The sequence below is a fragment of the Agelaius tricolor genome, unplaced genomic scaffold, assembly GCF_023055355.1.
Source record: "Agelaius tricolor isolate 1412-34295 unplaced genomic scaffold, bAgeTri1.0.p SCAF_11, whole genome shotgun sequence".
Taxonomy (NCBI): Eukaryota; Metazoa; Chordata; class Aves; order Passeriformes; family Icteridae; genus Agelaius; species Agelaius tricolor.
The window spans coordinates 29,882,620-29,910,564 of NW_027269271.1; the positions used below are offsets into that span (position 1 = coordinate 29,882,620).

The window sequence follows — 27,945 nt, forward strand, 5'->3', positions numbered from 1 at the left end:
TCCTTCAGTGCAGGGATCCAGGGGCATCAGCTGCTGTCCTGGCACTCTGATGTCACTGTCACCTGTCTGTCCTGCCCTGTCCCTGCTGGACACCCACCTCAGAGCCCTGCCAGGGCCTGAAGGGGCTCCAGGAGAGCTGGACAGGGACTGGGGACAAGGCCTGGAGGGACAGCACACAGGGAATGGCTGGAAGCTGACAGAGGGCAGATCGAGGTGGATATTGGGAAGGAACTCCTGGCTGGCAGGGTGGGCAGGCCCTGCACAGGTGCCCAGATTTGCTGTGGCTGCCCCTGGATCCCTGGCAGTGCCCAAGGCCAGGCTGGAGCAGCCTGGGACAGTGGGAGGTGTCCCTGCCATGGCCGGGTGGATTTAAGGTCTCCTCTCCAGGCTGAACATGCACAGCTCTCTCAGGAATCTCAGAACTCAGCGTTGTGGGATGGTTTGGGCTGGGAGGCAGCTCAGGAGGTCTCTGGTGTGACCTTCTCTGCTCTCAGGGCTGCCTCCAGCCTGGTCTTGAAAACTTCCAAAGAAAAACATTGGGGAAAAGTCCTCTGGATACAGGGGTCAGTCTCAGAAGGGAATGGCCAAGGCAGCTCTGCTGAGGTAGAAGCTGCAAGGCTTTGAGGTTCACATTTGGGATCTGTGAGCTCTAACACTGCTCTTGATCCTTGTCTTCTGGAAGGACAGGAATTTTCTCATGTAGCCACCAAAGTAAAAAAGTGAAAATCCCTGGATGTAAATTAAGGGGATCCCATTTGAGGGATGTCACTGCGGTTTGGGCTGTGCAAGTGTTCACATGCAGGACTGGAAAAGAGGACCAGAAGTGGTTTTACTTTTTTCCTTGCTTCAATGGTGCTATTTTCTCCCCAAGATAAAAATGTGGCCTTTTAAAAATATTTTAACACAAGTTAATTTGTACCACAACGCACAGAGAGGGGCAGGCTGGGACTGCAGCCTTCCTCTTATGGAAAGGGACACATTCCCTCTGGAATAAAAGGTGTTATTCCCTATTTTACCCAGTTCTTTTCTGCAGGCCCAACTCACAGGAGAGTTCATTCACTTTGGGATATTTTGCTGTTGCAGAGTTCAAGACCTGAACAAATTGATGGCCTTGTCAGGCATATTGCTATCAATATACAGAGGGAATTTAATTCTAGTTTTTAGCTGTTTTATGTAACACTTCAGGAGCTATTAAAGATAACTGAGTCAATTTGGACAGGATGTGTGTTTGTCTTGTAGACACTGCAGATTATTCTGCAAATTTTCAGATGTTTCATTATTAATCAGTTCTGTTAAACAGTGTGAAAGGTGTTGGCAGAGACAAGAGTTTTGTGGGTAGGACTGAAACTGTGCAGTGCCTGTCCCTTCTGTGCAGGTGGTTTTGCTGTAGGGGAAAGAGAGAAAGCTCAGGGCATTCCACTTGGAGTATCCCAGTCCATTCCACATGCTGGAATCAGAGCTGGCCATCCCTGCAGCCCTGGGCATTGCCTGGAATAAAGTGGGCAAGGCTGCTGCCTCCTGAACTGAGTGAACTGTCACAGTGCCACTCAGGGGCTGTGCCACTGCCATCCCAAGGGCTGGGACAGGCCAGATCCCAAAGTCCAGGCAGATGTTTAGGAGAACACTGGGGGTGTTCCCATGGGTGACACAGCTCTGCTGCCTTCACCTCTGGGCAGTCACAGCTGTCTGAGGGACACTGGCCAGCTTCAGTGCCCCTGTTCCATGTCCATCTGTCCCATATCCATGCCTGGGGATGGATTGGATGGGATCTGTCCCATATCCAGGGGATGGATTGGATGGGATCTGTCCATCTGTCCCATATCCATGCCTGGGGATGGATTGGATGGGATCTGTCCCATATCCAGGGGATGGATTGGATGGGATCTGTCCATCTGTCCCATATCCATGCCTGGGGAATGGATTGGATGGGATCTGTCCATCTGTCCCATATCCAGGGAATGGATTGGATGGGATCTGTCCCATATCCAGGGAATGGATTGGATGGGATCTGTCCATCTGTCCCATATCCAGGGAATGGATTGGATGGGATCTGTCCATCTGTTCCATATCCATGCCTGGGGAATGGATTGGATGGGATCTGTCCATCTGTCCCATATCCATGCCTGGGGAATGGATTGGATGGGATCTGTCCATCTGTCCCATATCCATGCCTGGGGAATGGATTGGATGGGATCTGTCCATCTGTCCCATATCCAGGGAATGGATTGGATGGGATCTGTCCATCTGTCCCATATCCATGCCTGGGGAATGGATTGGATGGGATCTGTCCATCTGTCCCATATCCATGCCTGGGGAATGGATTGGATGGGATCTGTCCATCTGTCCCATATCCATGCCTGGGGAATGGATTGGATGGGATCTGTCCATCTGTCCCATATCCAGGGAATGGATTGGATGGGATCTGTCCATCTGTCCCATATCCATGCCTGGGGAATGGATTGGATGGGATCTGTCCATCTGTCCCATATCCATGCCTGGGGAATGGATTGGATGGGATCTGTCCATCTATCCCATATCCATGCCTGGGGATGGATTGGATGGGATCTGTCCAGGTTACCTTTGCTGATGGTGCAGTTCCAGAGCAATTGCAGTGTGCATTGCCTGTGCATTGTCTCTATCCCCTCCTTCTCTTGTCTTGTTCTCTCCCGGGCCTGGATCCCATTGTCCTTTGGTAGGTGGCAGCTCCTTGTTCCCGTGAGTGCCCTTGAGGCAGAAAGTGCTCTGTGCTTCCCTGGGAATGGCTGGAGAGAAAATGAAGATCCACTGAAGAACAGGGGTGGCCTTTTCCCAGGAATTCCTGTCCCATGGCCATGCCATCCTTAGGAATGTGGATCTGTGATGTGACCCTTAGCCAGTGCCAGGAAGTTGTCATCTTTAAATGCCCCCAAAGCCATCTGGTGTCCCCTGGCCAGAGCCACCATCCCTTGGAGGCAGGGAATGGGGCTGACCAAGCCTTGCAGGCCTTGTCTTGGAACAACTCTTCAAGCAGAGGCTGCTCCCTCGCCCTCTGTGCTGCCAGCCTGCCCCTGGAGGGTTTTCCAGCTCTCCTTTCCATGTGTCCAGCCCCAAACTGGTGTTTGCAGCACAGCTGGCACTCACAGAGGCCTGGGAGAAAGTCAGGGACAGGCTGGAAAGGTGGTGCCAGTCACCTTGGGGATGGGCTGGCACAGCTGGCACTGGAGTGGTGCCAGAGGTCAGGGCTGCTTTTGGCTGCAGCTGGGCATTAATAAAGATGAGCTGGAGTGTGACACTGCTCAGGGCTGGAAATAGAAGCAGGACATGGTTGGCAGCTCGTCCCAGGCTGGAAAGGCAGGAAGTGCAGACAGGAGAGTCCACAGGCAGGGCAGATGTCACTGGCAAAGCCTGGGGAAAGGGGCAGGGAGGCAGAGGCTGCTTTTGGGGCTGGCTGTGTGAGCCATGGCTCCCTGAGCTCCCCTGATCCCTGCTTTGTGTCCTGCTTTTCCTTCTGCATCGAGGCCTTTCCCCAGAACTGCCCTTCCCAGGTGGGTCAGCCCCTTGGGCATGGATCACCACCAAATCAGGGCTGGCACTACTGACTGACAAACCCAAAATCTGCTTTGCAGCTGAGACCTCCTCAAAACTCCTCTGTTACAGCCAAAATTATCCAGGGAAGCAGGGAATGTTTGCAAAAGAGGGTTTTTTTTGGCAAAGCGAGTGTCAATTTGTGTAAGAGGCTCCCAATAACAACACATTTTAAAGGCTTTTCCTTCTTTCCATGAAGAATTCTCATGGTGGTTTGGAATTCCTTTAAAAAGTGTCCCTGGATTGAAGGAGAACAGGGAATTTGTGCTCAGCTTCAAATGGGAATGATTTCTCTTAAACTGAGACTCACTGGCAGTGGAATCTGGGATATCCCTGGGCTCTGGAAAGGGGCATTTATACCTGGAGTTACATCAGAGCTAAAGCCTCAGTAATTTTCATTTAGGAGGAGTTCTAAGATGGGATTTGCAGAATTGATTGTTTACTAAGGAAAATATTTTATCCCTCAGAATAAATTCTCCTCAGGCCTTTAAATCCAGCTCTGTTCCTTGGGGGGCAGAGTCATTGCTGGAATAATTTTTCATCCTGGAATTAAGGTTGGAAAAGACTTTTTAAGATCATGGAGTCCATGTCCCCAAGTGCCACCTGCACCTGCTTTGGGACACCTGCAGGGTGCTGGTTCCAGCCCATTCCAGGAGGAAGAGGGGAGGCTCTCTGTGGCTTTTCTCCTGGTCTGGAAGATTGAATTAATTTGATTTCCTCTGGGAAATGGATTTGTAGAGCAATGGTAAAGTCTGACAGAAGGTTCACATAGTGTGTATTTTTATGTAAATGTTGAGATAAGAAATGTTGATTTAGAAATGGAACAGGATAGATATTGTTGAGAGAGAAATGGAATTAAAAACAAGTTTTAAAGGGTGGTTTTGTACAAAAGATGAGATGTTTTTGAGAAATAGAGTTATGAAAGATGGATTATAGTAGTATTTACAGGGGGTCATCTCAGATTATTGATTTTGAGGTGTTTTTGATATAGTATGATGAAAGTTGATAGGTTAAGAAATGTTTATAGTGTATTGGAATTAAGAAATAGTTGGGTCACACTTTAAGATTTCTCTACAAATTCATTTCTCACAGTTCCCAAACAAAGATTGCTGCAATAAACACATGAAGACTTTCTTAATTTGTATTAATGATCATGTATTGCATTTTATTAATTATGCAGGTTCATCAGACAAACAAAACACCAAATAAAGACCAGTCCAGGCTGCTGATCCTGATATTCAGCTCCAGATCAGGAGTACTGGACTCTGGAATTTGTTAAGATAATCTTTGCAAATAAAGGCTTTTTTGGGTGTAGTGATGAGCAAAACTTCCCCTGGTGTTGTGCAACGATCTGCAAAAACATTTGTGGTGTTTCCCCATTAATGTGAATTTCTGTGGGAGTCCTGAGGGGCTGCAGGAGAGCTGGAGAGGGACTGGGGACAAGGGGACCCAGGGAATGGCTCCCCAGTGCTAGGGGCAGGGATGATGGGATGCTGACAAGGAATTCAGTGTTTATATTCTGCATTTGCCTTATTCTGGTACTTTTGGAGTTCATTTATACACTAGGGACTCCCACAAAAGGGAGGCAGGTGTGTAAGAGAAATTATTCCCTAAGAAGGTCTCTTCTCACTTTGAGGAGCTTTTGATATAAAAACTTCAAATCAGATGGAATTTTTCAGTTTTAGCTTTTGATATAAAAACTTCAAATCAGACAGAATTTTTCAGTTTTAGCTTTTGATATAAAAAGCTTCAAATCAGACAGATTTTTTTTCAGTTTTAGCTTTTGATATAAAAACTTCAAATCAGACAGAATTTTTCAGTTTTAGCTTTTGATGTAAAAAGCTTCAAATCAGACAGATTTTTTTTCAGTTTTAGCTTTTGATATAAAAAACTTCAAATCAGACAGTTTTTTTTTTCAATTTTAGCTTTTGATATAAAAAGCTTCAAATCAGACAGAATTTTTTTCAGTTTTAGCTTTTGCTTTGCTGTGTCACTAGGCTGAGTTGAGAAGGAGGCAAGCAGAAGGAAAACCCTTCAGAAAATCCAAGTTTTTTCTTGAGGACAGCATTATACATGAATTAATGTAACAAAATCCATGGTGCCAAACAATATCTGAGTTTGCAGGAGGTGGCAGGAGCACCATGGGGAAAATTCCGTTTTCCTGCCTTGGAAATAAACATTTCATGACTGTGTGCCTGAAAAGAGTGGGAGCATTTGCTTGAATTATCCAAACAAATGAGCTTTGAATGGCTGACATGCAAATTTCCCCCCAGGGGGTTCAAGACTGGCACAGGGAATGCAGGATTTTATGGGAGAATTTGGTTGTGGAGGTTATAAAAACCAGGTTACCAAATTTTGGGCCAAAGAGGGGCTCTACTACCTCGAATATTAGGGAATAATTTTCTTTCTCTAGCTCAGAAATAGTATTTTCTGGTGGTGTTTTTGTTTTTTCCTCACAGCTGGGTTGGAGATTCAGATTAAATTGATTTTTCCTTTATTCTGTAAGGAATTCTTGTTATGATTTGGGATTCCTTTAAAAAGTGTGTCCCTGAATTGAAGGAGAACAGGGAATTTGTGCTCAGCTTCCTCTTAAATAATTCTTAATAATTCCTCTTAAACTGTGACTCACTGGCAGTGGAATCTGGGCTATCCCTGGGTTGTGCAAAAGGGGATTTATACCTGGAGTTCAATCACACCTAAAGTGAAAGTATTATTTACCTTGGGAAATAATTTTATAAAGAAACTTATAAATGTATTTATAAATGTAATTATTATTTATAGATAATTTCTTATAGTATTTATAAATTTTTTCTTAAAATGAATTATTATTTATAAATCTATTTTTCTGAAGTGAGTTGTTCTCTATCAGCTAAATAATTTGATTTATACAGGTTGAACATACCAGAAATAATTAAATAATTTCCTTTCTTTCCTTTTTTTTTTTTTTTTTTAGCCTTCTGTTGAGTCTTCAAGCCCAGGTAAATATTTTTAATAATTTCCAAGGGTTTGGGCGTCCTATGAGTAGAAAAAACTTTCCAGGAGTTCCTTCAGCTGGATTGTTGTTGCCTCCTGAGGTTTTATTTCTTTCAGAGAAATAATTGAATGCTTCATAATTAAATCTTAGAGTCACTCCTCCCTGCCACACCCTCAGTGTGGGGCAAGGTTTGGAAAATGGAATTGGAATTGTCCAGGGGAAAAATGGGGGAAAATATGAGCAGAGTTGGGATTAAAAATCAGGAGAAAAGGGGGAAAATATCAGCAGGGCTGGGATTAAGGGGCAGTTTTGTGAGGGTTTTTTTGTTTTACTTGCTGAGGTTTTGTTTGTGAGGTTTTTTTATCTGTAAGTTTTTATTTGTGAGTTAGTTTTTGATTGCGAGTTAGTTTTTGAGTTTTTATTTGTTGAGTTTTTATTTGTTTTTACTTGTGAGTTTTTTTGTTTTATCTGTGAGTTTTTAGTTGTGAGGTAGTTTTTAGTTGTGAGGTAGTTTTTAGTTGTGAGGTAGTTTTTAGTTGGTAGTTTGTAGTTGTGAGTTTTTAGTTGTGAGTTAGTTTTTAGTTTTGAGGTAGTTTTTAGTTGTGAGGTAGTTTTTAGTTGTGAGTTTTTAGTTGTGAGTTAGTTTGTAGTTGTGAGGTAGTTTTTAGTTGTGAGTTTTTAGTTGTGAGTTAGTTTGTAGTTGTGAGGTAGTTTTTAGTTGTTAGTTTTTAGTTGTGAGTTAGTTTTTAGTTGTAAGTTTTTAGTTGTGAGTTAGTTTGTAGTTGTGAGTTTTTGACTCTCTGTAGAGCTCGATGGAGGCAGGTTTGTGATTATTTAAGGGTGAAATGCTCCCAAACAGAATTCTCCAGACCTGCTGTACAGGAGATTCCTGGTGCTTCCTGCCAGGATTTCCCCACAAGGGCAATTTCCCTGGGCAGCCAGGCAGGGACAGAGGAGCCAGGGACCATCACTGGAATTTTTGCTCCCAACTCTGCTTCAAGCCTCCCCTCCAGCCACAGCTGAAGGCCAGCAGAGTTCCAGGCTGCTGGGATTGAGCTGTGGCTGGGATGTTCCCCCAGGGGGATCGGCAGCCTCCGATGACCATGAGTTCGACCCCTCGGCTGACATGCTGGTGCACGACTTCGACGACGAGCGCACACTAGAGGAGGAGGAGATGATGGAAGGGGAGACAAACTTCAGGTCTGAAATCGAGGATCTTAACAGGGTAGGTGACCTCCAGGAGCCTGCCTGGGTTTGGAAAGCCAGGAGTCTGCTAGGGCAGGCAGGAGCCTCCCCTGAAGTGGAGAATGTGAACCCTCCCCTCCCCTCAGAACTGCTGTAAATTTTAAATTTAGGGACTCGCAGGCAAAAGCATGGGAGCAGGAAATAACAGTCCTTTAATAGGGAAGGAAATAAAAGGATAAAATAAACAATGCAGTAAACCAAAACAACACAGCCAGAGTCAGAACACAACCTGACACCCTGTGGGTCAGGGTGCTGGCAGCAGAACCATTGGAATTGTGGCTCAGCCCTCCTGCAGTGTCAGGAGGGAGCAGGGATCCTGGAGGAAGGTGCAGTCTCTTCCTCTGAAGATCCAGGGGAAAAGGCAGCTGCTGTTCCTCTGGGAAATCCAGTGCAGAAGCTGTGCTGGTGTTCCAGAATCTCCAGATTATATCTGGGTAGGAATGCTTGGCTGGTGATCCAGAATCTCAGATTATATCTGGGTAGGAATGCTTGGCTGGTGTTCCAGAATCTCCAGATTCTATCCAGGTAGGAATGCTTGGCTGGTGTTCCGGAATCTCCAGATTATATCCAGGTAGGAATGCTTGGCTGGTGTTCCAGAATCTCCAGATTATATCCAGGTAGGAATGCTTGGCTGGTGTTCCAGAATCTCCAGATTCTATCCAACCAGGAATGCTTGGCTGGTGTTCCAGAATCTCCAGATTATATCCGAGTAGGAATGCTTGGCTGGTGTTCCAGAATCTCCAGATTATATCCAGGTAGGAATGCTTGGCTGGTGTTCCAGGATCCAGATTATATCCAGGTAGGAATGCTTGGCTGGTGTTCCAGAATCTCCAGATTATATCCAGGTAGGAATGCTTGGCTGGTGTTCCAGAATCTCCAGATTATATCCAGGCAGGAATGCTTGGCTGGTGTTCCAGAATCTCCAGATTATATCCAGGCAGGAATGCTTGGCTGGTGATCCAGAATCTCAGATTCTATCCAGGCAGGAATGCTTGGCTGGTGATCCAGAATCTCAGATTATATCTGGGGAGGAATGCTTGGCTGGTGTTCCAGAATCTCAGATTCTATCCAGGCAGGAATGCTTGGCTGGTGATCCAGAATCTCAGATTCTACCCAGGTAGGAATGCTTGGCTGGTGTTCCAGAATCTCAGATTCTATCCAGGCAGGAATGCTTGGCTGGTGTTCCAGAATCTCAGATTCTATCCAGGCAGGAATGCTTGGCTGGTGTTCCAGAATCTCCTGATTATATCTGGGGAGGAATGCTTGGCTGGTGTTCCAGAATCTCCAGATTCTATCCAGGCAGGAATGCTTGGCTGCTGTTCCAGAATCTCAGATTATATCCAGGCAGGAATGCTTGGCTGGTGTTCCAGAATCTCCAGATTATATCCAGGCAGGAATGCTTGGCTGGTGTTCCAGAATCTCCAGATTATATCCAGGTAGGAATGCTTGGCTGGTGTTCCAGAATCTCCAGATTATATCCAGGTAGGAATGCTTGGCTGCTGTTCCAGAATCTCAGATTATATCCAGGCAGGAATGCTTGGCTCCTCCCTCTGGGCTCACATCTCCCAGTGGGATGCTGCAGTTCTTATCAGCCATGCAGGGACATTCCATAGCTGTTATCAGCAGGTGTCTCCCCAGAGGGAGGAGTGGCTGTGATCACTCAAAGAGAGATAAGGCAATCTGCCCACTTGACAAAGGACAGCTGCCATACAGGTGGTAATAGAGCACATTCTGCCTTGCAATCTGGAACAGATCCAAACCACACCCACAAAATGTGCAGGAATTAAAAAAAAAAAAAATAAAGAGGGGGGAAAAGGCTGAATAAATCTACCAAGAAACTGGGGGGGAAAATGGTACATAAATATTTATAATGTGCTTGGTTAGTGGCTTTTTGCATCTATAGGATGTGAATTTTGGAACTAATATAAATTATTATATCATCTGACTAAGCTTGTGTATTCCAACTGCACCTGAGTGGTGCTTGTAGGTTCTTATTTTAAAACAAAAATCCTCATAATTCACATTTCTTGTACATTTTGATACAGATATCAACTAGTGGAGCACTTTAATTTAGCACTTTAAATTAATTTAGTGCATTTAATCAATATTTCCAGTGTAAATGCTAATTTCTTCCTGGTTCTGCTGTCACTTCTGTATTGTCTTCAATTATTTCTCAGGCAGGAATAATATTCTTAAATTACCAAGTGGGTTCATTATAAATGCAAAGTAATTTAGATCCTGTCTGTGGCCTCGTTGACCTCCAGAACAGATCATTAATGATTCACAGATGAATATTTGATGTTCAAATCCTATTTAGCTTAAGTGACTCTGCCAATAGGACTTGAAATTAATTTGCTCCATTTAATCTATATTTCCAGTGGAAATTATCTTTTTTTTTAATCTGCTAATTTCCAGGTTGATACTAAATGGAAAACATAAAGATAAATAAATAGCTGGTGAATCTAAATGTGTTTCATGTAGATTAAATGAGGAGTGGAGCTCCACATGTCTCTCATGTGGGGTTTAGATTGAAAATTGGCTTTTTTCCCTTCATATTTCATGTAACTCTCTCACCACATTACAGCCCTTCAGTTTATCCCCTCATATCCAGTGTTACCTCTAGCTGTGGGTAAATAATAAATAAATATATTCATTTTTTTCACCTTTTCCATTTTGCAATACCCTGAATCGATGAAGAAATCCCAATTTTTGTTTTCTCTTGGAGAGTTGCTGGCCCCTGGAGCTCTTGGAATTGCAAAGGACTATTTGAAGTTAAGAGGCTTAAGCTGAGAAAAATATTATAAATACAAACTCCCTTAGCTGGGTAACACAGGGTCAGTGATATTCCTGTTCCATAATTCCCAAATACCTCCAAATTCCAATTTTTCATTTTTAATTCTCAGCTCTGTGGGATGGGAGTGCTTAAAGACAGGATCTTCCTTTCCAAAATTTCCTGCAGAACATTTGGATGATTTCAGGATGATTTTTCTGCTGGCTCTGCTGCCAGGTTTAATTAAGAGCACAGGCCTTTCATGTTGTCTGTGTCAGTAAAATATTTATTCCCCATCAATGACACCGTGGGGACCAAAAACCATTTAATTGTATGGCTGGGTGTAAAGCTTAACCAGAGAATAGGGGAACAAGAGGCAGAATGGCTTAGTTCTTTGAAATAAATAAAATAAAATAAAATATAATAATAAAATAATCACAGATAAGAAGTGCTGATAAGCCCTATCACTCTTGTTTTTATAGAGCACAACTTTTGTCATTGGGATTATTGGGATGTTTCCAGAAATTAGATCAGTGCAGGCCCTTAGGATAGGAAGTCTAAGGTCAGCCAATAACTAAAAATATCTGATTATCAGCCAACATGTGCATTAGATACTAGGAAAAAACTATTTAGAGCAAGCACACAACTGCAAATAATAAACAAAGGATTTGATGCTTTGAGATAGAATTTTTAAATGATCCCTGAGAATTTCTGCTCTGAAAAATCTCACTTAGGGAGAGAGGCTGGACACTGAGGATTAAAAGGAATAAAGGAATTAATTAGCAGAGCCAGCAATTTTTACTAATACTATTTATGAACAAAATTTAATTAAAAGTATTTATTAATAGTATGTATTAGTAATTTTTATTAATAAAGGTCAGAGTTTAGGAGCCTTTGTTCTACTTGAATTAATCTGAGAACTGACAGTACAAATTGAAATGTCTCCTCAGAGTGGACCAGCTTTTTCATGATTTTTAAATACAATTTTTTAAGGTTTTAGCAGATTTGTTTCCAGCTGGAAATGGGTTTGGAACCAAGCAACTTCAAATAAATGAGAAATAAAAATTCCTGCTGTCCTTCCCTGGGTATCAGGGATCCACACCCCATCCAAACTCTCTGAGAAATGAGAGTCCAGGGACACTGAAAGGAGCATTTTGGGTGGAGTTTAATATTCCAGAACTGTGGGACTCTGTGGAATTGTCCCTGGAGCACAACTTCCCCTAAAAGGTGGAATTCCATGTTCCAGCCAGGTGTTGGGATTGAGCTGAGCTCTGGGAGTCACTCAGGAATTGCTGCTGACACACATCTCACCCAGTTTCCCACCAAGTTGTACTAAAAACCACAATTTCCAGCTGCTTTTGGGCAGTGCAGGGAACACCAGTAAATATTCCAATATCTACAATATTCCAATAAATATTCCAATATTGCTCTGGGTGCTCAAGGTGTTTGATAAAACCAAACCCTGTTAATGAGCTTGATGGCCCCTTGGAGTTCCTGTTGGGGTGGAAGATCTTCTGCAAATAAATCAAGGACTGGGAAATAAATTATCCAGCAAAAAAATAAAAACTCCACATTTTCCTTAGGAGCCCAAACTTCCAATTTTGCCAGTTCATCCCCTTTTGGGATGGCCATTCTTGGTGTGGGTGCCCTGATCCCTGTGGATTGTGGGGAAGTGCTCACCTTGATGCTGTGGAAGAATTCCTGTGGAATTATTCCTATTAAATCCCTGGGTTTTTTTTATTTGCCCAGGAAAGTGACATGCTCATCCAGGAGATCCTCTTTGGTCCATGCTAGAAATAAATCAAGGACTGGGACATAAATTATCCTGCACAAAAACCCCACACATTCTTCTCAGGAGCCCAAATTTCCAATTTTGCCAGTCCATCCCTTTTGGGATGGCCATTCCTGGTGTGGGTGCCCTGATCCCTGTGGTTTAGTAAGAACCTTGATGCTGCAGAGCAATTCCTGTGGAAATATCCCTGGTAATTCCCAGGTTTTTTGCCCAGGAAAGCAACTTGCCCATCCAGGAGATCCTGTTCTGGTGGGAGTTCTGCTGGAAATAAGTCAAGGATTGGGAAAGAAATTGTCCTGCAGAAAAAAAAAACAAAACACATTTTCCTTAAGAGCCCAAGCTTCCAGTTTTGCCAGTCCATAGAGGCCATTCTTGGTGTGGGTGCCCTGGTCCCTGTGCTGTGGTGAGAACCATGGTGCCATGGAGCAATTCCTGTGGGATATCCCAGATAATTCTCAGTTTCTGTTGGGGTTGCCCAGGAGCAATTGCTGTGGGATATTCCAGATAATCCCAGTTTTTGTTGGGGTTTGCCCAGGAGCAATTCCTGTGGGATATTCCAGTGAATCCCAGTTTTTGTTGGGGTTTCCCAGGAGCAATTCCTGTGGGATATCCCAGATAATTCCCAGTTTCTGTTGGGGTTTCCCAGGAGCAATTCCTGTGGGATATCCCAGATAATTCCCAGTTTTTGTTGGGGTTTCCCAGGAGCAATTCCTGTGGGATATCCCAGATAATTCCCAGTTTCTGTTGGGATTTCCCAGGAGCAATTCCTGTGGGATATCCCAGATAATTCCCAGTTTTTGTTGGGGTTTCCCAGGAGCAATTCCTGTGGGATATCCCAGATAATTCCCAGTTTCTGTTGGGGTTTCCCAGGAGCAATTGCTGTGGGATATCCCAGATAATTCCCAGATTTTGCTGGGGTTTCCCAGGAGCAATTGCTGTGGGATATCCCAGATAATTCCCAGATTTTGCTGGGGTTTCCCAGGAGCAATTGCTGTGGGATATTCCAGTTAATCCCAGTTTTTGTTGGGGTTTCCCAGGAGCAATTCCTGTGGGATATCCCAGTTAATCCCAGTTTTTGTTGGGGTTTCCCAGGAGCAATTCCTGTGGGATATCCCAGATAATTCCCAGTTTTTGTTGGGGTTGCCCAGGAGGAATTCCTGTGGGATATCCCAGTTAATCCCAGTTTTTGTTGGGGTTTCCCAGGAGCAATTCCTGTGGGATATTCCAGTTAATCCCAGTTTTTGTTGGGGTTTCCCAGGAGCAATTCCTGTGGGATATCCCAGTTAATCCCAGTTTCTGTTGGGGTTTCCCAGGAGCAATTGCTGTGGGATATCCCAGATAATTCCCAGATTTTGCTGGGGTTTCCCAGGAGCAATTCCTGTGGGATATCCCAGATAATTCCCAGATTTTGCTGGGGTTTCCCAGGAGCAATTCCTGTGGGATATCCCAGTGAATCCCAGTTTCTGTTGGGGTTTCCCAGGAGCAATTCCTGTGGGATATCCCAGATAATTCCCGGTTTTTGTTGGGGTTTCCCAGGAGAGTGACATGCCCATCCAGGAGCTGCTGAGCCGCTATGGCTACGATGGCACCGTGCCCCTGCAGGAGGAGGAGGAGGAGGAGGAGGAAGAAGAGGAGGAGGAGGAGGGAGAAGATGATGATGATGTCGATAACGATGACAACAGCGGCTGCAGTGGGGAAAACAAGGTAAACTAGTGCTCATTTGCATATGTAAATTTGTGATTTGCATACGCACACTACTCAGTGTCCTGGGTTGTGGCAGAGCTAATTTGTAATAGAGTTGATTTCATAAACCTTGCTTTACTAATAAGGTTTACTCTTAATTACTCATCTGTATTTCTCTTAATTGCTCTTAATTCCATCTCTCTCATCCCAAACAGAGGCAATTGAAATCCCTGGATGCAGCATCATGTGAGGGATGGGAATTGTCCTTCAGAACCTCAGCACTGACATTTTAAATGCCTGCAGACACCTTTAGGAATACAGCTGAACTTACTTGGAGTAGAAAAGCTGATTATTGAAACTGCACAAAGTGCTGGATTAAATGTGGCTCTGGGTCTTGGAAATCCTGCAAGTTTTCCAGCTTGAGCCTTTTAAATTGTGTTTTTCCAGCCTGGTTGTACTTGAATTAACTCAACCTAATGCTTCTAGTATCTTTGCCAAATGTTTAGTTTTGAGCTTAGCATTTTCAAACTCCTTTTCTGTGTTCTCTTCAAATATTTTTCTGATTTTAAAAAAGAGATTTTTCTACTTAGAATGTAGAGTCCTGTCATGGGCACAGCTGCTGCATCCTGAATTCCATTAAGATCTAAACCCTTTGGATTGTCAGTAACACAAAAGCTGAGGCCTAGGAGGAGGTTTCATTTCCTAGTGTGGCTTTAAAAGAGATCCATGCTTTGCTTTTGGTACCTTCACCTATTTGAGATTCCCTGGAATGGCACCCAGGGATGAGGAATGGTACATCTGAGTCAGGAGCTGAAGTTCCTGGGATTGTCAAGCTGCCTTGACAGGTGCTGGAGAGGATTGTTCTTTGTGGGAGTTGAACAGTTCAAAAGGAAGATCCAGAGTGGGATTGGATCAGGAAAGGTTCAGGGGAGGGGGAGAAACTTATGTAACATGGAGGCTGCAGGGAGAATTCTTTCAGGGAAAATTCTCTCAGGAGAATTTCCTCTTGGAAATTGGGTGGTCAGGCTTTGCAAGGGGCTGGAGTGTCCTGGAGTGTCCAGGGAACCCCTGGATGTGGCACTCGGTGCTCTGGGCTGGTGACAGGGTGTGGGTGGATCCCAGCTTGGGCTGGGTGGTCCTGGAGGGCTTTTCCAACCTCAGTAATCCTGTGCAGAATCCAACTAAGGCCCAAATGTTCATTTGCTTGAGCTTGGTGCTGCTCCTGCAGTGTCACTTGCTGCTGGGACCTCACTGCTCAGTCCCCTGCTGGCACAAATGCCATCCTGGCTGTCCTCAGGGCTCTCAGCAGCTGATGAAAGGAAGGGCCTGCCTCTGCTGTCCCTGTGTCCCCCACAGGAGCCACCCCTGTCCTGTCCCCTGCCGGGCCACTCCACAGGGACAGTGCAGGGCTGGCACCTCTGCCCTCAGCAGCACTGGCCCAGTTCAGCCCAGCACATCCCAGCCCTGCACTGGGAGCAAGGATTCCCCACTCCCAGCCCAGTTCACACCAGTTCAGCCCTGAACTGGGAGCAAGGACCCCCCACTCCCAGCCCAGTTCACACCAGTTCAGCCCTGAACTGGGAGCAAGGACCCCCCACTCCCAGCCCAGTTCACACCAGTTCAGCCCTGAACTGGGAGCAAGGACCCCCAACTCCCAGCCCAGTTCACACCAGTTCAGCCCATCCCATCCTATCCCTGTTCAGCCCAGCACTGGGATCAGGCCCTCCCAGTCCATGCCAGTTCATGTCAGTTCAGCCCAGCACATCCCAGCCCTGCACTGGGAGCAGGCATCCCCAATCCCATCCCAGTTCATACCAGTTCAGCCCAGCCCAGCCCTGGGATCAGGCCTCTCACATCTCATCCCAGCCCAGCCCAGTCCATCCCAGCCCTGGAGCAGCGCCCATTCCATCCCAGTTCAGCCTAGCCCAGCCCTGGGAACAGCCCCCCCAGTCCATCCCAGTCCATCCCATCCCATCCCAGGCCTGGGATCAGCCCCCCCAGTCCATCCCATCCCATCCCATCCCATCCCATCCCATCCCAGGCCTGGGAACAGCCCCCCCAGTCCATCCCAGCCCATCCCAGCCCTGGGATCAGCCCCCCCAGTCCATCCCAGTCCATCCCATCCCATCCCAGGCCTGGGAACAGCCCCCCCAGTCCATCCCAGCCCATCCCAGCCCTGGGATCAGTCCCCCCAGCCCATCCCAGTCCATCCCAGCCCATCCCAGCCCTGGGATCAGCCCCCCCAGTCCATCCCAGCCCATCCCAGCCCATCCCAGCCCTGGGAGCAGCCCCTCCCAGTCCATCCCAGTCCATCCCATCCCATCCCAGGCCTGGGAACAGCCCCCCCAGTCCATCCCAGCCCTGGGATCAGCCCCCCCAGCCCATCCCAGTCCATCCCAGCCCATCCCAGCCCTGGGAGCAGTGATCCCAGCTGGCTTTGGCTCCCTGGGCTGTGCAGGCTGTGAGCTCAGGGTGCTGCAGGCTGTGGGGGTGGAGCGCTGTGGGATCAGGGAGCTCTCCTGCTCTCCTGCTCCAGCTCTCCCAGCCCATTTCCCTCCCTGCACTCCCTGGTTGCTATTTTTAATCTGCTCTGAGCTGCACATGTGACAGGGCTCTGCTGGAGTGCACAGCCCCGTGTGCCCAGCACAGAGCACCAAATGTACAACAGCAGGCTTGGGAGCACAGAAATCCAGGAAAAAGATATTTATCATTTTCATTTTCTCTGCTTGTAATAATTCCTGTAGTTGTGGTGGTTTGTCTGCAAATAAAGGAATTTATTCTGATTTTTGGCTCAATGTACTGAGCCAACCCTGCTGTTCCTGTGGGGTTGAACCACTCAATTCACATGGATTTTTATGGCAGGTACCATTTCCATCTAAGTCCCTCCCCTTTTTATTGCAAATTCATGAGAAAGGATTTCAAAGACCAAAGTAAAATTTCATTGAAATGAAATTCAATAAAAACCATGAGGATTAAAAAAAGCAAAGAAGCAAAGATTCAGGTTTCCTTTGGGTCCATATTTCTGATTTGTTACAGTCTGGCATTGATCTCCTTAAAAACAACCTCAGAGTATGTTCACACATTAAAATGTTATTAATTAAGGAATTTATTTCTATTTTTGGTCTTGGCTCAATGTACTGAGCCAACCCTGCTGTTCCTGTGGGGTTGAACCACTCAATTCACATGGATTTTTATGGCAGGTACCATTTCCATCTAAATCCCTCCCCTTTTTATTGAAAATTCATGAGAAAGGATTTCAAAGACCAAAAGTAAAATTTCATTGAAATGAAATTCAATAAAAACCATGAGGATTAAAAAAAGCAAAGAAGCAAAGATTCAGGTTTCCTTTGGGTCCATATTTCTGATTTGTTACAGTCTGGCATTGATCTCCTTAAAAACAACCTCAGAGTATGTTCACACATTAAAATGTTATTAATAAAGGAATTTATTTCTATTTTTGGTCTTGGCTCAATGTACTGAGCCAACCCTGCTGTTCCTGTGGGGTTGAACCACTCAATTCACATGGATTTTCATGGCAGGTACCATTTCCATCTAAATCCCTCCCCTTTTTATTGCAAATTCACAAGAAAGGGTTTTGGAGATCAAATTAAAATTTCATTGAAACTAAATTCAATAAAAACCTCATGAATTAAAAAAAGCAAAGATTTAAGTTTTATCTACTTAAAAAACAACCTCAAAATGTGTTCACACCATAAGAAGTTACATTTGTGGTGGCTCAGCCTGGACATGCCACAAATAAAGCAGATTTGGGATTAATCTATTGACAATCCTGGCAAGAATATTTAAAAATCTGCTTCAAAATCGGATTTTTCACTGCCAGAGATAAGTGAGGTGCTGCTGATTTTTCCCCTCATTGATTTTTCTTTGCTTTTGTGGCAGGAGGAGACCATCAAGGACTCCTCAGGGCAGGAAGATGAGACCCAGTCCTCCAATGATGACCCAGCCCCATCTGTGGCTTCCCAAGACCCCCAGGAAATCATTCGCCCTCGGCGCTGTAAATATTTTGATACCAGTAAGTCCAGTTGAATCAGCCCCAAAATCCCAGTATCCTGTGCCAGAAATGCATTTTGAGCCCTGAAAATATTGAGATTTCATGAGAATCATGCTCAAAACAAAGGAGGAAAGTTCTGGTTTCAGCTGAGGGCTGGAGCTGCTCTGCTGGCTCTGTGGAAGGACAGGAAATAATCTCTGATTTTACAAGAAAGGAGGAGGTTTGGGGAAATTGGATAATTGAAATTGAAATTTGACATTTTACAGGTTAAAATTAATTGATGTGCTGTGGTTATTTGCCAAAGCCTGGGCTCTGTCCTCATCCAAAGGAGCTCGGAGTCCACCTGAAGGGAAGAATCAACTGAAACTTCCTTCAAATAAAACACAGATTTCCTCAGAAACAGAAAAGCAGTAAAATCTGGGAAAGGCAAGAATTGTTAACCCTGAAACAGTGGAAGGGGGAGGTCACAAAGAAGAAAATTTGCTTCAAGAATTCCAGTTTTGATTCTATTGCCAGCACTGAGCTGATCATTTCCATTCTTATTTTGTTTACAAATGGATTTTGCATCCCCTGAACTCTGATTTCCTTGGAATCTCCCCTGATGGGATCTGACCCTTTTGGGCTGCTTGGGACAGCAGATATTTTATCTTTCTTCAATAAAAATGGCTGCTGCTCTTTGAATTCCTCCTGCTCTGTGTTTGAACAAATAAAAGGTTCCTCACCATACCTTACACTGGATAATTATTAGTTAGAAATGCAATTATTAATTTGTGGTTTATTTAAATCCAAAATTGCCAAGGAACCTTTCCATTTAAATGAACAATTGCCAAGTGTGTAGCTGGGCAGAAGATTGCAAATATCTTCAATAAATTCCTATTTTTAAGCACAGAATTAACTTAATTCAAGTGTATTGCATTAGGTTTGGAGGTTTCTACGGCTTTCAGCTGTCTATAAAATGTCATTTAATGTATAGATGATTTCAATGCTGCTGTATCCCATCCTGTACAGAAACCAGCACCTTGGGAAAGGCAGCTGGCCTATACCATAAAGAGCTTAACATCCCTGCCAGTCCTTAGCCCAAATAATCTCCTGGAAGTGCTGCTGGGCATCCCAGGCTCCTAAATCCCAGGAGGAAACACTCCCAGATTTCTTCTGCTGAGATCTACCTGAAATTCCCTGGAAAAGAACAGCAGCAACTAAGCCAGGAGCTGATGGAAAAGGGCTTGAAACCCACAAAAATATTCCCACAAATTTAGAATAAACTTGGATGGGATCCTTCAAAGCCAAGGGAAAAGAAATGTGAATTTAGTAACAAAATTTAGGGGTGTTTTTATTTATGTCTTAATTTCTCAGAGCCTGGCTTGTATCTTAATCCAGATCTGGGTGGGTCATTTTTTAATCTTGTCACTGCTGAGCCACGAGTGTTGTCCCCAAAAGTGTCCCTGAGATAAGGAGGGAGCAGGGCTGGGGCTGCTGGGCTCTGCCTGCCCTGCTCCTCTGGCCTCAGATGTCTGTGAAATTCCTTGCAGATAGTGAAATAGAGGAGGAATCTGAAGAAGATGAAGATTATATTCCCTCAGAAGACTGGAAAAAGGTAAATATTCAGCCCACATTTCATGAATAATTAATTCATCTGTTACTGGGTAACTCTGAGCTCTGTGGAGCACCTAAATCCTCTGCAGATTTTCCCCATAAATAGAAGAGTTTTGGTAATGAGAAGTCTTTAAATCCTCCCCAAGCAGTCAAAAATCCATTTCCACATAGCTGCCTTCCATTTTGAACCTGTTAATTGTGGGTTTAGATTTTAAACAAAGAAAGTTTCAAGAGGGAAAGAAAAAAGATGTGGTTATGCTCCTGTTTGCTAACAAAAAAATCTCAGGGGGGCTTCACTTCTTCTTTTTCTTCCAATCAGGAAATCATGGTGGGCTCTATGTTCCAAGCTGAAATTCCAGCTGGCACCTGCAAATACAAAGAGAATGAAAAAGGTGAGATTTGACCATTTATTGCTGCTTGGGATCCATGTCTGATTAGGAGAATGAAAAGACTGGATTGATGTCATGTGTCTTAATAAATGAGTGACAATTAGAGCCACCATCATCAAATTCGAGCTCATCCTGTGCTTCAGCAGAGCTGGAGGAAGAGGAAAAGGAGGATTTCATTCTTGGCCTGGTGCCTCTTGGACCCTTGGATTCTGGTTTAGTGATCCACACAAGCTGCAAGCTCTTCACTTATGGATTTCTTTTATGTGAGATGAAACAGCTAATGGAGAAATTGCACTGCTGGACCTGGATTATCACTGTCAAGAGGGCAAAATGGTACCAGCAGCTTTGCTTTTCACATTTTGTACCTCTTCAATCAGGAAGAAGAAGTTCTGCTCTTGTGGATTTTTTTTTCCCATCAATTTTTCCCCTCATCCCAAGCAGAGGCTTTTGCTGGATGCTGTCAGGAAAGGCAGATCCAGTTTAAACCCAGCTGGGAGCAGAAAAAGGAAATTTTCCTGCTCATTCAGCCCATTGCTAAGGATTTGCTCACACTGCAGGTCAATGAGAATGGATTTCTTTGCAGAATTTAACTCCTAAATAACCACCACAAAGCCTGGAGCCCTCCCGGAACCCAAGTTTGGGCTCAGTTCTCTCATTGCCCAGGGAGGTTTGGATTCCCCTGAGTCCCTGGGATCCCAGGCCAGGCTGGACAGGGCTTGGAGCTCCCTGGGACAGTGGAGCTCCCTCCTCCCAGGGGAATCCATGGAATTGGATGGTTTTAAGGTCCCTTTCAACCCAAACCATTCCAGGATTCTCTGAGGGTTCCTAGAACTCTTCATTTTTCTTGAATGAGCAGCCAAACTTCAGCAGAGTGGGAACCTCTGGAACAAAAACCAGGAAACTCCTGGGAGCTGTTCCCAAAGTGTGTCCTGGGTGAAGTGAAGCTGCTTTCTTTGCAAGCCATTTCATGATTTCTTTACCACCTTTGGGGGTTTATTTATATTTATTTCCATCATAAATGACTTTTTCCAAGTAGAGATTGATCTCTGAGCTTCCCCACACCTCCCTCCCTCCCTGTGCTTTCCCGAGCTTTCCTCTTGGAATCAGGGCTCAAATTCCTTCCTTGCTGCTCTTCCTCAGGTTGTTGGAGCCCACAGACAAGGTCTGGATATTTTCCTACTTTAATAGCCAGAATTTCACTTTATTTTGCTGCAGTCCAAAGCTTGGCTCTTCCACAATAAAACTCTTCCAAAATAATCAGGGGATATCTCACTTGGCCCACATTTCTCCATTAAATTCAGTTTACTGTGGCTTCCCTGCTGCCAAACTCCTGTGAAAGCTCTGGAAAAGGTGCAGATTAAAATTCTGGAGTTGCAGGATGAGTTCTATAATCCAGAACCCAGATCATGCCAGGATTTGAAGGCAAAGTCCAAAACCCAGGTCATTTGGATCTCTGCATCCGTGAGGTTTTACTGATTCCCACATTAATGGTGCCCCCGTGATCTCCCAAGGTCAATCAGAGGCAATAATTACCTTTATAATTATTTCATTGTATTCAAATGATGTCATTTTCTTGTGCTCTCCCTGGGCTTTGTCCAGTGTATGAAAATGATGACCAGCTGCTCTGGAATCCTGACTTTTTACCAGAGGATAAAGTCATAGAGTTCCTCAACGAAGCCTCGAGGCGCACGGGAGAGGAGAAGGGCCTGGATGCAATTCCTGAGGGCTCCCACATTAAAGACAATGAGCAGGTATAAAAAAATAAATATGCAGTTTATCTTCTAGAATTAATCATCTTTTTATTTCACTTTACTCCCTAGAGGTAAAATTGGGTTTGAAGTTTTATTGTTCCTTCTGGAAATAGAAATCGATGAAGATTTTACCTCTCAGAGAATATTAAACTGTAACTTGGGCTTAATGTTGCTTTATGTAAAATAAATATATCATAGAAAATAAATAGAATATTTTACATATATATATATATATTTAAATCTGTATGAATTAATTCTCTCAGGTACAGAATTTTTCAATGATGAAATTCTCTATGAATGAACACTTAATTATTTTTCTTCATACCCAAAAAAAAACCCTCCATCAATTTTCCAAATGTGTGTAAGTGGATGAAAAAGCTTCAAAAAAAACCCCTCCATCAATTTTCCAAATGTGTGTAGTGGATGAAAAAGTTGCAGTGCTGTGCTTGGGCATTTTCTTGGTTCTGTAAGTAGGGATTTGGAATTGTAGACACAGCAAATACATCTCAGTTCCACCGTGCTGATTCCAAGGGTTCATTTTTAATCGGAGGAGCTGTCAGGGTGTCAGCCCCAGCAGGGTGGGGCTGGCTCTGCAGTGCTGTGTGCCCTTTCCTCCCTGCAGGCCCTCTATGAGCTGGTGAAGTGCAGTTTTGACACGGAGGAATCCTTACGGAGGCTGAGGTTCAATGTCAAAGCAGCCAGAGGTGAGTTTGTTCCTCAGTTCCCAGGGATGCATTTCCCACCCAGACTGCTGCCAGCAGGCTCCCAAGGATGGGTTAATCTTCATTTCAGTGCATCTCTCGTTGTTCTCTGGGAAAATGGAATTAGCAGATGTGGAAATGCCCTTCCTGGCCATATTTAATGCAAAGAGCTGGGATTTCAGCTCCCACTTCAAATTGGAAATTACTCCTTGACAGCTCAGCTGGGCGTTTTTTAGGTATTTTATGGTGCTCTTCTAGACCTTGCAGTCATCAAAGTGAATGCAACAAACATGAGATATGAATTCATTCTAAATAAAGGAGCAAATAAGCCTTTTATTTTACAAAAATAGCAATAAAAATCCTGCCATGTAAAATGAATTCATTCTAAATAAAGAAGTAAATTATTTTTTTGTTTTACAGAGTGTAGCATTAAAAACCCTGGTACATAAAATGAATTAATTTTAAATAAAGGAGCAAATTAATTTTTTATTTTACAGAGTGTAGCATTAGAAACCCTGATACATAAAATGAAATAATCCTAAATAAAGGAGCAAATAAACCTCTTCTTTTACAAAGTATAACATTACAAACCCTGCTAGATAAAATGAAATAAGTCTTAATGAAGGAGCAAATTAACTTTTATTTTGCAAAATATAACATTACAAATCCTGCTAGATAAAATGAAATCATTCTAAATAAAGGTGTAAATTAATTTTTTGTTCTACAGAGTGTAGCATCTAAAACCCTGATGTGTAAAATGAAATAATTCTCAATAAAGGAGCAAATAAACCTTTTATTTTACAACGTATAACATTACAAACCATACATAAAATGAGTTAATTCTTATTAAAGGAGAAAATTAATCTTTTTATTTTACAGAGTGTAGCACTTAAAACCCTGATACATAATTGAATTCATCCTAAATAAAGGAGCAAATAAACCTTTGATTTTACAAAAATAACATTACAAATCCTGCTACATAAAATGAATTAATTCTAAATAAAAGAGGAAAATAAACCTTTGATTTTACAAAGTATAAGGTTAAAAACCCTGATACGTAAAATTAAATAATTCTAAATAAGGGAGAAAATAAACCTTTTATTTTGCACAGTATAACATTACAAACCATACATAAAATGAGTTAATTCTAAATAAAGGAGAAAATTAATTTTTTATTTTACAGAGTGTAGCATTAAAACCCTGATACATAAACTAAACTAATTTTAAATAAAGGAGAAAACTAATTTTTTATTTTATGAAGTGTAGCACTTAAAACCCTAATACATAAAATTAAATAATCCTAAATAAAGGAGCAAATTAACCTTTGATTTTACAAAAATAACATTACAAATCCTGCTACATAAAATGAATTTGTTCTAAATAAAGGAGAAAATAAACCTTTGATTTTACAAAGTATAAGGTTAAAAACCCTGATACATAAAATGAAATAATTCTAAACAAAGGAGCAAATAAACCTTTTATTTTGCAAAGTATAACATTACAAACCCTGCTACATAAAATCAGTTAATTCTAAATAAAGGAGAAAATTAATTTTGTTATTTTACAGACTGTAGCACTTAAAACCCTAATACATAAAATGAAATAATCCTAAATAAAGGAGAAAATAAACCTTTGATTTTACAAAAATAACATTACAAACCCTGCTACATAAAATGAGTTAATTCTAAATAAAGGAGCAAATAAACCTTTTATTTTACAGAGTATAACATTACAAACACTGCTACATAAAATGAGTTAATTCTAAATAAAGGAGAAAATTATTTTTTTATTTTACAGAGTGTAGCATTAAAACCCTGATACATAAAGTGAATTCATTTTAAATAAAGGAGAAATTTTTTTTTATTTGACAGAGTGTAGCACTTAAAACCCTAATGCATAAAATGAAATAATCCTAAATAAAGGATTTTGATTTTACAAAAATAACATTACAAATCCTGCTACATAAAATGAGTTCATTCTAAATAAAGGAGAAAATAAACCTTTGATTTTACAAAGTATAACATTACAAACCCTGCTACATAAAATGAGTTCATTCTAAATAAAGGAGAAAATTAATATTTTATTTTACAGAGTGTAGCACTTAAAACCCTAATACATAAAATGAAATAATCCTAAATAAAGGATTTTGATTTTGATTTTACAAAAATAACATTACAAATCCTGCTACATAAAATGAATTCATTCTAAATAAAAGAGGAAAATAAACCTTTGATTTTACATAGTATAACATTACAAACCATACATAAAATGTGTTAATTCTAAATAAAGGAGAAAATTATTTTTTTATTTTACAGAGTGTAGCACTTAAAACCCTAATACATAAAATGAAATAATCCTAAATAAAGGAGCAAATTAACCTTTGATTTTACAAAATATAACATTAAAAATCCTGATACGTAAAATGAAATAATCCTAAATAAAGGAGAAAATAAACCTTTGATTTTACAAAGTATAACATTACAAACCATACATAAAATGTGTTAATTCTAAATAAAGGAGAAAATTATTTTTTTATTTTACAGAGTGTAGCATTAAAACCCTGATACATAAACTAAACTAATTTTAAATACAGGAGAAAACTAATTTTTTATTTGACAGAGTGTAGCACTTAAAACCCTAATACATAAAATGAAATAATCCTAAATAAAGGAGCAAATTAACCTTTGATTTTACGAAAATAACATTACAAATCCTGCTACATAAAATGAAATAATCCTAAATAAAGGAGAAAATAAACCTTTGATTTTACAGAGTATAACATTACAAACCATACATAAAATGAGTTAATTCTAAATAAAGGAGAAAATTATTTTTTTATTTTACAGAGTGTAGCACTTAAAACCCTAATACATAAAATGAAATAATCCTAAATAAAGGAGCAAATTCACCTTTGATTTTACGAAAATAACATTACAAATCCTGATATATAAAATGAAAGAATCCTAAATAAAGGAGCAAAATAGCTTTACTTTATGCATCCAGTGAAATAATTCTCCCAAAAGGGTGAATTCAACCTTGATTTTACAGAGCAGCCATGCAAGGTCCTGAGGGTGCAGGGAGCCCTGAGCCCTGCCTGTGCACACTCAGACTGTGGAGCTCAGCCTCCAGACCTCTCCTGGGCACATCACAGGGCAGCAAGGGTCCAATAAATCAAATAAATCCATTTGATTTACTCTGACCTGAAGGATCAATGAGGCCAGAAAAGATTTTTATTTATAGACTCCCTACAAACCAGCTCAAAAGTGAAATTCCTGGGCTGGTTCCTGTGGAATCAGCAGCTGGAGAAAGGACCCAGATCTTTTCTGTCACTTCAGTTGCCTTTTAGTGGCTTTTTCAATTAATTCTTTTCTTTATTGCTTGTTATTTTTGATTTATTTTCCTGTAGAAGAATTATCTGTTTGGACAGAAGAAGAATGCAGGAACTTTGAGCAAGGGCTGAAAGTCTATGGCAAGGATTTCCATGTGATTCAGGCAAATAAGGTAAATTTGAAGTGCAATTCTCAATTTTTACATTTTCAAACAAAGTAATTATGAATAAATTTTGTCCTTCATAAAGAAATGGACAAAATTATTTCATTTTTGCTGTTGAATCACAGAATCCTGGAATGGTTTGGGTTGGAAGGGACCTTAAAGATCCCATGGGCAGAGACACTTCCACTATCCCAGCTTGCTCCAACCTGGCTTTGGACCCTTCCAGGGATGGATCCAGGCAGGAATCTTTTCCTCCTCAATATTTTCCCAATATTTACATCCAAATTGGTTTCTCAAAGCCCAGAATTTGTAGTGGAAGTGCAGAAATCCTGCAAAAATCCTGTGGGAAGAACTGCTTCCCTGGAGCCTGGCCCTGCCCACCCTTGGAATTCATTTTCTTTCTTTCTTTCTTTCTTTCTTTCGTTCTCTCTTTCTTTCTCTCTCTTTCTCTCTTTCTTTCTCTTTCTTTCTTTTTTCTTTTCTTTCTTTCTTTCTTTCTTTCTTTCTTTCTTTCTTTCCTTGGTTCTTTCTTTCGTTCTTTCGTTCTCTCTTTCTTTCTCTCTTTCTCTCTTTCTTTCTCTCTCTTTCTCTCTTTATTTCTCTTTCTTTCTTTTTTCTTTCTTTCTTTTTTCTTTTCTTTCTTTCTTTTTGTCTTTCTTTCTTTCATTCTTTCTTTGTTTCTTTCTTTTGTTTTTCTTTCTCTTTCTTTCTTTTTTTCTTTCTCTCTTTCTCTTTCTCTCTCTCTTTCTCTCTTTTTTCTTTCTCTTTCTTTTTTCTTTTCTTTCTTTCTTTCTTCTTTCTTTCTTTTTCTTTCTTCCTTCTTTCTCTCTTTCTCCCTTTCTTTCTTTCTTTCTTTCTTTCTTTCTTTCTTTCTTTCTTTCTTTCTTTCTTTCTCTCTTTCTCTCTTTCTCTCTTTCTCTCTTTCTCTCTTTCTTTCTTCTTTCTTTTTCTTTCTTTCTTCTTTCTTTCTTTCTTTCTTTCTCTCTTTCTTTCTCTCATTCTCTCTTTCTATCTTTTTTCTTTCTTTCTCTTTCTTTCTCTTTCTTTCTTTCTTCTTTCTTTCTTTCTCTCTCTCTCTTTCTCTCTTTTTTCTTTCTTTTTCTTTTTCTTTCTTTCTCTTTCTTTCTTTCTTTCTTTCTTTCTTTCTTTCTTTCTTTCTTTCTTTCTTTCTTTTTCTTTCTTCCTTTTCTTTTCCTTCCTTCCTTCCTTCCTTCCTTCCTTCCTTCCTTCCTTCCTTCCTTCCTTCCTTCCTTCCTTCCTCCCTCCCTCCCTCCCTCCCTCCCTCCCTCCCTCCTTTTCCTTCCCTCCTCCCTTCCCCTGGAGTTGGAATTTGACATTTTTGCTAGCACTGCTGGGTATTTCTGACCCAAACGTGACCCAGGCTGCCTGTGTGTGCCGGCAGGTGCGGACCCGCTCGGTGGGGGAGTGTGTGGCCTTTTATTACATGTGGAAGAAGTCGGAACGTTACGATTTCTTCGCTCAGCAGACCCGCTTTGGGAAGAAGAAATACAACCTGCACCCTGGGGTCACGTAAGATGTGCCTGATTTCACCATTTTTGGGGTTCAGTCTTTGTTTTGTCTTCCTCTCAGCTGAAAATTCAGGGGTTCGGAGCCAATTTGCAGCAGCAAAACAGCCAAAGTGTAAACCAAATGTCCCAAGTGTGTATAAATAATGTGTAAAGTGCATTTATTTGGGGTAAGGCCAGCACTTTGCACTGAGGAGCAATTTGAGTTTGAGTTCTGATAGGATTTGGTTGGTTTACTTTTGAAATGTTAATAGGTTTTTTTTTTTAATGCTTGTTTTAATTAAATAGATTTCCTACAAAAGCATGAATCCCAAGTTCCAGGTGGAATTTGTGCTGCATTGTTTGTCCATCATTCTGGCCAGCACAACACCAAATCCCAGGGGATTTTGGGAAGCTCCTTTCCCATTCCCATCCTTGCTGAGGAAAGAGGGAATGTATGAGCAGAGCTCCCAG

The 27,945-nt window shown here is 42.0% G+C and overlaps 1 protein-coding gene across 3 annotated transcripts in view; it reads left to right on the forward strand.

Moving 5' to 3' along the window:
• MIER1 (MIER1 transcriptional regulator) overlaps positions 1–27,945 on the forward strand; it is a 41,755-nt gene that overhangs the window by 7,591 nt on the left and 6,219 nt on the right. For all 3 annotated transcript variants that reach the window (XM_071436947.1, XM_071436948.1, XM_071436946.1), the window contains 10 exons: positions 6,518–6,542; positions 7,618–7,763; positions 13,882–14,049; positions 17,929–18,061; positions 19,570–19,634; positions 19,953–20,025; positions 21,622–21,773; positions 22,396–22,477; positions 25,881–25,975; positions 27,369–27,496. In XM_071436947.1, the coding sequence (XP_071293048.1) occupies positions 7,665–7,763; positions 13,882–14,049; positions 17,929–18,061; positions 19,570–19,634; positions 19,953–20,025; positions 21,622–21,773; positions 22,396–22,477; positions 25,881–25,975; positions 27,369–27,496 (995 nt within the window). In that variant the 5' untranslated portion in view covers positions 6,518–6,542; positions 7,618–7,664. The remainder of the gene's footprint in view (positions 1–6,517; positions 6,543–7,617; positions 7,764–13,881; positions 14,050–17,928; positions 18,062–19,569; positions 19,635–19,952; positions 20,026–21,621; positions 21,774–22,395; positions 22,478–25,880; positions 25,976–27,368; positions 27,497–27,945) is intronic.